The sequence below is a fragment of the Poromitra crassiceps genome (assembly GCF_964638095.1).
Source record: "Poromitra crassiceps genome assembly, chromosome: 8".
NCBI classification, from domain to species: Eukaryota; Metazoa; Chordata; class Actinopteri; order Beryciformes; family Melamphaidae; genus Poromitra; species Poromitra crassiceps.
In genome coordinates, this window is record NC_139629.1 from 2,044,692 (window position 1) to 2,057,191 (window position 12,500).

The 12,500-nt window shown below is 48.0% G+C and overlaps 1 protein-coding gene across 1 annotated transcript in view; it reads left to right on the forward strand.

Annotated features, from left to right (window-relative positions):
• The window catches only part of igf2bp2a (insulin-like growth factor 2 mRNA binding protein 2a), a 33,464-nt gene that overhangs the window by 3,156 nt on the left and 17,808 nt on the right, over positions 1 to 12,500 (forward strand). The window contains 1 exon segment of the mRNA XM_083640944.1: positions 8,537 to 8,659. Within this exon segment, the coding sequence (XP_083497070.1) occupies positions 8,537 to 8,659 (123 nt within the window).

The window sequence follows — 12,500 nt, forward strand, 5'->3', positions numbered from 1 at the left end:
ACACACACACACACACCTCACACACACATCAACACATGTACACACACACACACACACACACACACACACACACACACACACACACATCAACACATGTACACACACACACACACACACACACACACTCCTCACACACACATCAACACATGTACACACACACACACACACACACACACACACACACACACACACACTCCTCACACACACATCAACACATGTCACACACACTCCTCACACACACATCAACGCATGTACTTATACTGTACTCACACACACTCCCACATTAGCCATAACACTGCCATCACATGATAAGCCATCTTCTCTTCTCTCAGCGTGAGGTACAGCGGAGAAACGTCAGCGGGAACTAGGTCAAAGTTGAAACAATTTTGAACTTTGAGCGCAGTGCATGGTCACAAACACAACGTCAAGGGTAGCGCTACCACATAGTTGGGTGCCGCTAGTTGGCACCGCTCTCCCCATAGGAAAACCATGGCACAGCGGGTGCAGAGCTCCCCCCATAGGAAAACAATGGCACAGTGGGTGCAGAGCTCCCCCTATAGGAAAACAATGGCACAGTGGGTGCAGAGCTCCCCCTATAGGAAAACAATGGCACAGTGGGTGCAGAGCTCCCCCTATAGGAAAACAATGGCACAGTGGGTGCAGAGCTCCCCCTATAGGAAAACAATGGCACAGTGGGTGCAGAGCTCCCCCATAGGAAAACAATGGCACAGTGGGTGCAGAGCTCCCCCTATAGGAAAACCATGGCACAGCGGGTGCAGAGCTCCCCCATAGGAAAACCATGGCACAGCGGGTGCAGAGCTCCCCCCATAGGAAAACCATGGCACAGTGGGTGCAGAGCTCCCCCTATAGGAAAACCATGGCACAGTGGGTGCAGAGCTCCCCCTATAGGAAAACCATGGCACAGTGGGTGCAGAGCTCTCCCTATAGGAAAACAATGGCACATTGGGTGCAGAGCTCCCCCTATAGGAAAACCATGGCACAGCGGGTGCAGAGCTCCCCCTATAGGAAAACAATGGCACAGTGGGTGCAGAGCTCTCCCCATAGGAAAACAATGGCACAGCGGGTACAGAGCTCCCCCTATAGGAAAACCATGGCACAGCGGGTGCAGAGCTCTCCCCATAGGAAAACCATGACACAGCGGGTGCAGAGCTCCCCCTATAGGAAAACCATGGCACAGCGGGTACAGAGCTCCCCCCATAGGAAAACCATGACACAGCGGGTGCAGAGCTCCCCCCATAGGAAAACCATGACACAGCGGGTGCAGAGCTCCCCCTATAGGAAAACAATGGCACAGCGGGTGCACAGATCATGTGTGGGGGCGCTTAAATGTCTGCAGGACTATCATTTTAAGTGGCGGCCACACTGATCCATTGTATCTGTGCGTCTCCATTCATTTTCAATGAGAGCTGTCTGTTGTCTGTTGTCTGTTGTCTGTTGTCTGTTGTCTGTTGTCTGTTGGATGTTGTCTGTTGTCCGGGCAGTGTGGATGACATGCCCGTCTCCGTCAGATTTCCGTCCGTTTTGATGGACAGACGTGTCCGTCGCTGCAAATCAGAGGTGTTTTTATTTTCTGTATTTTCTGATCCTTTAACCTGCCTTTGATCTTGGTGTCGCTGCTCTATCCTAGTGCGCATGTCATGACACACGCGGGCGGCTAGCTTAGCTTCACACATGATCACATGACACACTCGGGCGGCTAGCTTAGCTTCACACATGATCACATGACACACTCAGGCAGCTAGCTTAGCTTCACACATGATCACATGACACACTCGGGCGGCTAGCTTAGCTTCACACATGATCACATGATCACATGACACACGCTTAGCTTCACACATGATCACATGACACATGCAGGCGGCTAGCTTAGCTTCACACATGATCCCAGCTTAGCATTTAGGCCAACATCGCTAATTGAGCTTGACACTTTGAACTTCTGCTAGATGTGAGAATCACCTCCTACCTTCACAGCAGGGTTAGGGTTACAGCAGGGGTTCCCGACCTTTTTTGGCTGGTGACCCTACTTTGACGTGGCAAAAAATCTAGGGACCCGAGACATTCAAATTCCAGTACACCATCGATAATATCAGATGTCAGTGACATCGTCAGTGATGTCACATAGTATGCTTCTTTTTCCGTGAAGCACATAGAGCGGATAAGCACAATAATCGTTCAATAATTGTGAGCGCCAAAGAAATACATTTGATAAACTCAACAGCAATGTCTCTTTCCAGAAATCATGACCCCGTTACTCAAGATAATCCACAGACCTTGTTATGAGCAGTTTCATAGAGGAACTATTTTCTTTTGATCGAACTACACCCGCTAGCTAGTTCCTACACGAGACTGCAAAAGAAAATAGTTCCGACATGAAACTGCTGACATGAAAGGCTTTTTATTTGGAACTCTGGCGGGGAATGAGTTAAGCACATTATGTGTGAATATTATATATTATAATATTATAATGTTAGTTATCTCAGCACATTCGCTTATAAAATATTACATTTTTTGAGGACAGAAATATTACCCCCCAAAAATGGATACCGTATATAGCATTTTGGAATTAAACCCTTCGAATTCACTGAATCTGAATCAGAATCAGAATCAGAATCAGAATCACTTTTATTGCCACAGTATGCAAGTTACATACGAGGAATTTGTCTTAGTGTCTGTATGCAGCGTAGCGGTCACATCAATATACAGAGATAGGAAGTAGGAAGATGACTAAAGACAATCACAAAGTTGCAAGTGCAATCAAATTGAGTAAATATATACAATATGTACATGAGTGGTGAAGTGTTCTGTGGATAATAAATATGAATTTATGTTGAATTTACATGAGATTTACAGACTGAGTTAAATAGACGTTAAATAGGATAGGATAGGATTTACATGAATTTACAGTCGGAGTTAAATAAGAGTTTACATTGAATGTACATGACAACCGCCCCCAGCGTGCACTAAGACCACACCTGCCCCCAGCATGCACTAAGACCACACCTGCCCTCAGCATGCACTAAGACCACACCTGCATGAACTTGTCACCTTGGACTGACTAAAGCAGTGGGTTGCCCCACACCCAGTAGGTCTACCCGGGGCCAACAACACCCAGTAGGTCTACCCGGGGCCAACAACACCCAGTAGGTCTACCCGGGGTCAACAACACTCAGTAGGTCTACCCGGGGCCAACAACACCCAGTAGGTCTACCCGGGGTCAACAACACTCAGTAGGTCTACCCGGGGCCAACAACACTCAGTAGGTCTACCCGGGGCCAACAACACCCAGTAGGTCTACCCGGGGTCAACAACACCCAGTGAAACCCTGACCGCCAACTTGGCTTCTTACACCGCAACATGCTCCTCCTCCCACACCTCACTCCAAACTCATTCCAGCCTGCACCACTGAGCTACACTGCCAGATCATAACATGCCCTGACCTGATAATGCCCCCCACCTCCCACCCCCTCTCCATCACCACCACCACCACCACCACCAAGCATGTAGTCTCGTGATGCCAAACAATGGGAGATCTCCACCTACCAATCGTCTGGGGATTTCTAAATGCAAGACAGTTGCTAGAACCTACGCCCCTTTGTCACATCACTGGAAATGACGCTCTCCCCCTCATGATCTGAAACAAACTGGAGATATGGCGAATCACTTTGTAACATGGAGAGAACCTTTGAAAACAATTTGCCTCTTCTGCACCATAAACACTTTGGATTTTTTTGACTGTTTCCACCCAGTTTTAGCTAAAACCCAAGCTGGAAGGTTATCCTCAATCTCTAGTTGAGCAAAGTGGTGAGAACTGAGTGTACCCAGCACTAAGACCCAGCATCTGGTTTCCCTCCAGCCCAAACGTCATTCACCCTCCTTTGCCACAACTGTCCCACTCAGCAGAGAAATAGATTGTGCATAGATTGTGTCCCTCGTATCTCTCCCCGCAAAGGAGGAGATATCAGAAGGCCATCAGTTCTCCCACTGACACACACACGCACGCACGCGCACGCACACACACACACACACACACACACACACACGCGTGCGCACACACACACACACACACACCGTCACACGCACACGCACGCACGCACACGCACACACCAGGGCTTTGCAATATGTTGATATATCAATCAATATTGTGATATGAGACTAGATATGTCTTGAATATCCTAGTAGAATAAGTGTTGTCGGGGGGCACGGTGGTGCAGTGGTAAGCGCTGTCGCCTCACAGCTAGAAGGTCCTGGGTTCGATTCCCACCTGGGACGCTGTGAGCGCTGAAGGAATGCGTGCCCGTCCGCATGTCCTCGAGTGCCCGCCGCCCGGGTGGGGTCGTTAAAAGGGCCTTTCTGTGTGGAGTTTGCATGTTCTCCCCATGCCCCCTGGGGGTTTCCCTCATATAGGAACCCCTCACCAACACATGCAATATCCTGGTCGCTGAAGTGGTGCCTCCTCTGGTCGTTAGGGGCGCCTGTTCAGAGGGAGGGGAACTGGTTGGAATAGCGTGATCCTCCCACGTGCTATGTCCTACCGGTGAAGCTTCCTCTGTCAGGTGAAAAGAAGCGGCTGGCTAACTGCCCATGTCTCGGAGGAAGCATGGAGCCAGTTTCGGCTCTCCCCAGATCGGCAGAGGGTGGTGCAGCAACCAGGATAAATAAATTAAAATTAGCACTAACGGGATAAAAATGGGATCAAAAATCGGGGGGAAAATATATTTAAAAAAGTGTTGTCTTTTCCTGCTTTTAAAGGCTGTGTTACAGTAAAGTGATGTCATTTTCTGAACGTACCAGACTGTTCTACAGTAGCTGTTTACCCACTTAACATTATATCCATCTTACTCATGATTATCTATTATTATAAAATGTTGTATGTGGGCAATGTTTGTTTGTTTGTTTGTTTGTTTGTTTCAAGTTCTGTGTTGGGTCACAGCTGTGCTGTATTACGTGCGATCAGGCTGAAACCTTCAGGTGGTGTAAAGAGCACCCGTGTGGGTGGCCTGATGGAGCCGTATTTTTTTGCCGTAATTGCCCTAAGGCTGACTGCCCTAAGGCTGAGGCTATAGTTCAGTGATGATGTCATCAGTGATGATGCCATCAGTGATGATGTCATCAGTGATGATGACCCCTGGGCTGTGCGGGTGACCACCTGATGGAGCCGGATTTTTTAATTAGGCGATTGCCCCAATTATGATGTCATAGAGCAGGCGAGGCCGCGACACGCAGTGGTCATCAGTGATGTCATAAGAGCAAGTGAGCAACGGTCGAGGCCGTGCAGCGCGCGCGAAAGGCCTAGTTTATCAAAAATCTCATTGTGTAAATATTTAGTGAATATAATAACCAATAATCCGGGAAGGATGCTCTGTCTTTGCATTTCATTTTGTTCACAGTCTTCCTTTAATTTGATCATCTGTAGCTTGAACTTACAACAGCACATTTTAGCCCACATTATATTGTGTATCGCATAGAGGCATGATTTAACACACACAGACAGCTCATCTCTGACCAGTGACCAGTGGTGGAAAAGTACTGAAAGTTTGTACTCAAGTAGAAGTACTGTTACCTTACTGAAATATTACTCAATTACAAGTAAAAGTACTGGTGTTAAAAATATACTTAAGTAAAAGTAAAAAGAACTCTTCTAAAAAACTACTCAGAGTATTAGTTACTTTTTTAACCATCGATTTTTAATAGCAGGCTGTCACAGGCATTCACTTGAAACGGGAGATCCATGTAGAAAATACATTATACACTTTCAACAAAGCATATTTCTCTAATAAATGATATGAATGAAAGATTAATCGCTTCTTAGTATCAACAGGGAGCAAAACCCTAAATAACTGAAAACTGGTGGGTGGGAGGGGCCTGTCAGTCACACCTGCTTTGCTCTTCCCCCAGATGTTATTCATTTTTAATAATACTGGTAAGCATTTGACTCTTAAAGAGGACAGGAAACATTTGAACATATGCATCTAGTTAATTTGCATGTCACCTCAGAGAAGACAGGACACTGCTTTCAAGTCTGAAATGTACCTAGATTTGCTAGAAGGATGAACATTTCACCTTTTTTTTACAGAACTGTTTTTTTATTGCTTAACTGTGAGTCTGTGACTGTTTTATTTCTGAACAGAAGGATTAGCCTCACCTCCAATAAACAAAAACTGCTGATGCTGTTGCTGTGCATTTATTTGAAAAAGAATAGGGCCCACATGACATGCAAGTAAAATAATAATAGCAGCACAGACATCAGCACTCAGCAACACTTTTTCCAACAATAAAGAAATTAAATGTTATTCACATACCGAGTAACTGTTATCCTTACACCACTATGATTTGTTTCCCGACTTTTCAAGATGTGCTCTGTACTGATACTGAACCAGTGGAAACAACTATTATGAAATGAATGGTTGTATTTTAATTTAAATATTTGCTTTGATTGAAACAAAAATCTTGTCATTAGTATTTTCTTTATAGCCTATAGCAAGCTGTTAGGAGTTAAACAGGTCATAATTCCCCCTCTCAATTTTATATTGCTGTGAAAACACATGTATTGCGCACTGCAAACTATTTGGGCTTATTTTTATTGTGTTTTTTTACAGAATACACATTGAATATCCACACTGGGTAGACTAGCCTCTATACCTAATACAATCAATGCTCTCTACCCACGGTCACCTATTAGGCTACATTGCCGCCTGCCCTCCTAATATGGTCGGACAACGGTACATGTCATGACGTGTCACAGAGCAGGACGCATGACACAAGGAACTTTCATCACTGCCTGAGACCGCATATTTTGGGATTATTTTATCAAGTGGATTATGTCAATGAACAGGACTTGCGTGGCGTCCGTGGACAATGTATACCTTGGGTGGCATTTGGCTTAGGTTTGTCTTTCACTTTGGTGAAGGGTTCAGCATCATGTCGCTTCCTCCTGAGTCCTGTGTCGACTGGTCTGTCACGCAAGTTCGCAACCAAATAATGATCAAATGAGCAGTGAACAGGGGGCGTGTCGCGTCACGCGTGATGCACGTGATTCAATCCTTAATCGAATTAAAAGTGTTATTTAGACAGTCACTCACGTCTGCACGGCACCGCAGCACACAGGCTCGAGTCAGTGACAGAGACAGGGCGCTTGACAGAAAATTCAGCGCACAGATCAGAGGGGAAAGACTGGCGGGGGAGAATGAATGGACCAAACGGCCGCTACTCGATAACAGTATCGATAAGGTCGGACCTTATTGATTTTCGGGTTTCGGGTCGAGTCCCATCCCTACCTACGAGCGGCTTGAAATCCCCGTCTCTGGCGTGTCACCTATATCCAAGCCGGAAAACAACATCTAACCTGTGGGCGTCTCCCCCCCCCCCCCCCCCCCCCATTTCATGGTTTTCATTGCCCCGTTTGCATCACTTGATAGAGTTTATTGGCTGCGTAAAATGCAGATCAAAGGTTTGGATGTTTGGATTTAATTAATTCAAATTGTACTCAGTACTCAGTATGATTTAAAAAGTAACGAAGTAGATTACATGGTGCAATTCATACTTAAGTAAGAGTAAAATTACAGACTTGAAAAAATAACTTTTAAAAGTACAAGTACCCAAAAAAAGTACTTAATTACAGTAACGTGAGTAGTTGTAATTCGTTCCTTCCACCCCTGCCAGTGACCAACCACTAAACCAAAAGGCTCATGTCTTACAGCAGCACCCCCTGCTGGGCAGCTCTGTCTCACAGCAGCACCCCCTGCTGGGCAGCTCTGTCTCACAGCAGCACCCCCTGCTGGGCAGCTCTGTCTTACAGCAGCACCCCCTGCTGGGCAGCTCTGTCTTACAGCAGCACCCCCTGCTGGGCAGCTCTGTCTTACAGCAGCACCCCCTGCTGGGCAGCTCTGTCTTACAGCAGCACCCCCTGCTGGGCAGCTCTGTCTTACAGCAGCACCCCCTGCTGGGCAGCTCTGTCTTACAGCAGCACCCCCTGCTGGGCAGCTCTGTCTTACAGCAGCACCCCCTGCTGGGCAGCTCTCCACATTCCAAACTGTTCATCCCACCACACCAAAACATTCCTCCTGCCACATCACTGACACTCAGCCCAACCTCTATCCCCTATTGTCTGCGCGCACGTGTGTGTGTGTGTGTGTGTGTGTGTGTGTGTGTGTGGTGTGTGTGCGTGTGTGTGTGTGTGTGTGTGTGTGTGTGCGTGTGTGTGTGCGTGTGTGTGTGTGTGTGTGTGTGTGTGTGTGTGTGTGTGCGTGCGTGTGTGTGTGTGTGTGTGTGTGTGCGTGCGCGTGCGTGTGCGTGTGTGTGTGTGCGTGCTTGCGTGCGTGCGTGCGTGTGTGTGTGTGTGTGTGTGTGTGTGCGTCCGTGTGCGTGTGTGTGTGCGTGTGTGTGTGCGTGTGCGTGTGCGTGTGCGTGTGTGTGTGTGTGCGTGTGTGTGTGTGTGTGTGTGTGTGTGTGTGTGTGTGCGTGCGTGTGTGTGTGTGTGCGTGTGCGTGCGTGTGTGCATGTGTGTGTGTGTGTGCAGGACGGAGGACATCCCTCTGAAGATCCTGGCCCACAACAGCCTGGTGGGCCGGCTGATTGGGAAGGAGGGCCGCAACCTGAAGAAGATCGAAGAGGAAACAGGGACCAAGATCACCATCTCCTCGTAAGTGATCTCTCCCTCCTCCTCTGTGTCTCTACAGCACTGTGTCTCTACAGCACTGTGTCTCTACATCACTGTGTCTCTACAGCACTGTGTCTCTACAGCACTGTGTCTCTAGCACTGTGTCTCTACAGCACTGTGTCTCTACAGCACTGTGTCTCTACAGCACTGTGTCTCTACAGCACTGTGTCTCTACAGCACTGTGTCTCTACAGCACTGTGTCTCTAGCACTGTGTCTCTACAGCACTGTGTCTCTACAGCACTGTGTCTCTACATCACTGTGTCTCTACATCACTGTGTCTCTACAGCACTGTGTCTCTACAGCACTGTGTCTCTACAGCACTGTGTCTCTACAGCACTCTGTCTCTACATCACTGTGTCTCTACAGCACTGTGTCTCTACATCACTGTGTCTCTACAGCACTGTGTCTCTACATCACTATCTCTACAGCACTGTGTCTCTACATCACTGTGTCTCTACAGCACTGTGTCTCTACAGCACTGTGTCTCTACACTGTACACACACCCAACAGCACTGTGTCTCTACAGCACTGTGTCTCTACAGCACTGTGTCTCTACAGCACTGTGTCTCTACAGCACTGTGTCTCTACAGCACTGTGTCTCTACAGCACTGTAGCACTGTGTCTCTACAGCACTGTGTCTCTACAGCACTGTGTCTCTACAGCACTGTGTCTCTACAGCACTGTGTCTCTACATCACTGTGTCTCTACATCACTGTGTCTCTACAGCACTGTGTCTCTACAGCACTGTGTCTCTACATCACTGTGTCTCTACAGCACTGTGTCTCTACATCACTGTGTCTCTACAGCACTGTGTCTCTACAGCACTGTGTCTCTACAGCACTGTGTCTCTACAGCACTGTGTCTCTACAGCACTGTGTCTCTACATCACTGTGTCTCTACAGCACTGTGTCTCTACATCACTGTGTCTCTACAGCACTGTGTCTCTACATCACTATCTCTACATCACTGTGTCTCTACATCACTGTGTCTCTACATCACTGTGTCTCTACAGCACTGTGTCTCTACATCACTGTGTCTCTACATCACTGTGTCTCTACAGCACTGTGTCTCTACAGCACTGTGTCTCTACAGCACTGTGTCTCTACACTGTACATACCCAACAGCACTGTGTCTCTACAGCACTGTGTCTCTACAGCACTGTGTCTCTACACTGTACACACACCCAACAGCACTGTGTCTCTACAGCACTGTGTCTCTACAGCACTGCACTGTGTCTCTACAGCACTGTGTCTCTACAGCACTGTGTCTCTACAGCACTGCACTGTGTCTCTACAGCACTGTGTCTCTACAGCACTGCACTGTGTCTCTACAGCACTGTGTCTCTACAGCACTGTGTCTCTACAGCACTGTGTCTCTACATCACTGTGTCTCTAGCACTGTGTCTCTACAGCACTGTGTCTCTACAGCACTGTGTCTCTACAGCACTGTGTCTCTACAGCACTGTGTCTACATCACTGTGTCTCTACATCACTATGTCTCTACAGCACTGTGTCTCTACAGCACTGTGTCTCTACATCACTGTGTCTCTACATCACTGTGTCTCTACAGCACTGTGTCTCTACAGCACTGTGTCTCTACAGCACTGTGTCTCTACAGCACTGTGTCTCTACATCACTGTGTCTCTACAGCACTGTGTCTCTACAGCACTGTGTCTCTACAGCACTGTGTCTCTACACAGTCATACGCTCCGCAGCACCTCAGGAACAACACAAACACATTCAGACACTCTCATCTGAGCCCTTTATAATTAGGACAGTGCAGAAATAACAGACAGTGATATGAGCATTGACCACACCTTCCTCTCATCAGCATGTGCTTTCACTGAACTTCACTAATAGACCCTTCTCACGGGGGCCATTTTATGTCAAAAAGGCAGGGTAAACACAGAGCAAGCAAAACACTAATGAGGGTTTCCAACTTCCATGAGTGTAAGTTTGAAACCCTCATTACGGTTTTGCTTGCACCTGTGTGCACCCTGCCTTTTTGACACAAAATGTGCCCCCGTGAAAAGGGTCTATTTATTACAGACTTGATTGCCAAGATTTGATTACAGCTCCTTCACTCCAGAACACGATCTTAGAGGGGCGCTGATTGCACCCCATTTAACGGGCCGAGCTCCCCGACCCGGGTTCATTTAGAGCTAATGAATTGCTCTTGTCTCGCTAATGAGCCTTGAGAAAGAGAGAGAGGAGAGAAGAGGAGAGGAGAGGAGAGGAGAGGAGGAGAGAGTCCTCTTGGGAAAGAGAGAGAGAGAAGAGGAGAGGAGAGGAGGAGAGAGTCCTCTTGGGAAAGAGAGAGAGAGAAGAGGAGAGGAGAGGAGGAGAGAGTCCTCTTGGGAAAGAGAGAGAGAGAAGAGGAGAGGAGAGGAGGAGAGAGTCCTCTTGGGAAAGAGAGAGAGAGAAGAGGAGAGGAGAGGAGGAGAGAGTCCTCTTGGGAAAGAGAGAGAGAGAAGAGGAGAGGAGAGGAGGAGAGTCCTATTGAGAAAGAGAAAGAGAGGAGAGGAGAGGAGAGGAGGATAGAGTCCTCTTGAGAAAGAGAGAGAGAGAAGAGGAGAGGAGAGGAGGAGAGAGTCCTCTTGAGAAAGAGAGAGAGAGAAGAGGAGAGGAGGAGAGAGTCCTCTTGAGAAAGAGAGAGAGAGAAGAGGAGAGGAGAGGAGGAGAGTCCTATTGAGAAAGAGAGAGAGAGGAGAGGAGAGGAGGATAGAGTCCTCTTGAGAAAGAGAGAGAGAAGAGGAGAGGAGAGGAGGAGAGTCCTATTGAGAAAGAGAGAGAGAGAGAAGAGGAGAGGAGGAGAGAGTCCTCTTGAGAAAGAGAGAGAGAGAAGAGGAGAGGAGAGGAGGAGAGTCCTATTGAGAAAGAGAGAGAGAGAGAAGAGGAGAGGAGGAGAGAGTCCTCTTGAGAAAGAGAGAGAGAGAAGAGGAGAGGAGAGGAGGAGAGTCCTATTGAGAAAGAGAGAGAGAGAGAAGAGGAGAGGAGGAGAGAGTCATCTTGGGAAAGAGAGAGAGAGAGAGGAGGAGAGGAGGAGAGAGTCCTCTTGAGAAAGAGAGAGAGAGAGAAGAGGAGAGGAGGAGAGAGTCCTCTTGGGAAAGAGAGAGAGAAGAGGAGAGGAGAGGAGGAGAGAGTCATCTTGGAAAAGAGAGAGAGAGAGAGAGAAGAGGAGAGGAGAGGAGGAGAGAGGAAGAGAAGAGGAGAGGAGGAGAGAGTCCTCTTGGGAAAGAGAGAGAGAGAGAAGAGAAGAGGAGAGGAGGAGAGAGTCCTCTTGAGGAGAGGCCAGCATGAGGTCCAGTATTAATGGTGCAGCTTTGTCTCTGTGAAGCATCTTTGTGGAGTGTCCTGCACGCCCACTGACACGCCGGACTGAATAGATTGGTTACGCCTCAGCGGCCCAAAGGTGTTATCTTTTGTACGACATCCAGCCTAAGCGCTTTATGGACCAATCGATGATTTGATCTATGTAGTGGTGGATTGAAATCCATTCAGAGTTGTTGCACAGATTTATTTTGGATGATGCCAGATGACGGCAGTCTTTCACTCAGCAGCTCACCTGTTGCACCACCCTCCTGCTGCACCACCCTCCTGTGCTACGGTCAGCTCACCTGCTGCACCACCCTCCTGTTGCACCACCCTCCTGTGCTCACCTGCTGCACCACCCTCCTGCTGCTGCACCACCCTCCTGTGCTCACCTGCTGCACCACCCTCCTGTGCTCACCTGCTGCACCACCCTCCTGTGCTCGCAAGGCTTTCTCATACTTTACCGCTGCTGTTTTAGCCAAATGGGCCTTTTTCACAGCCGCCATTTGGT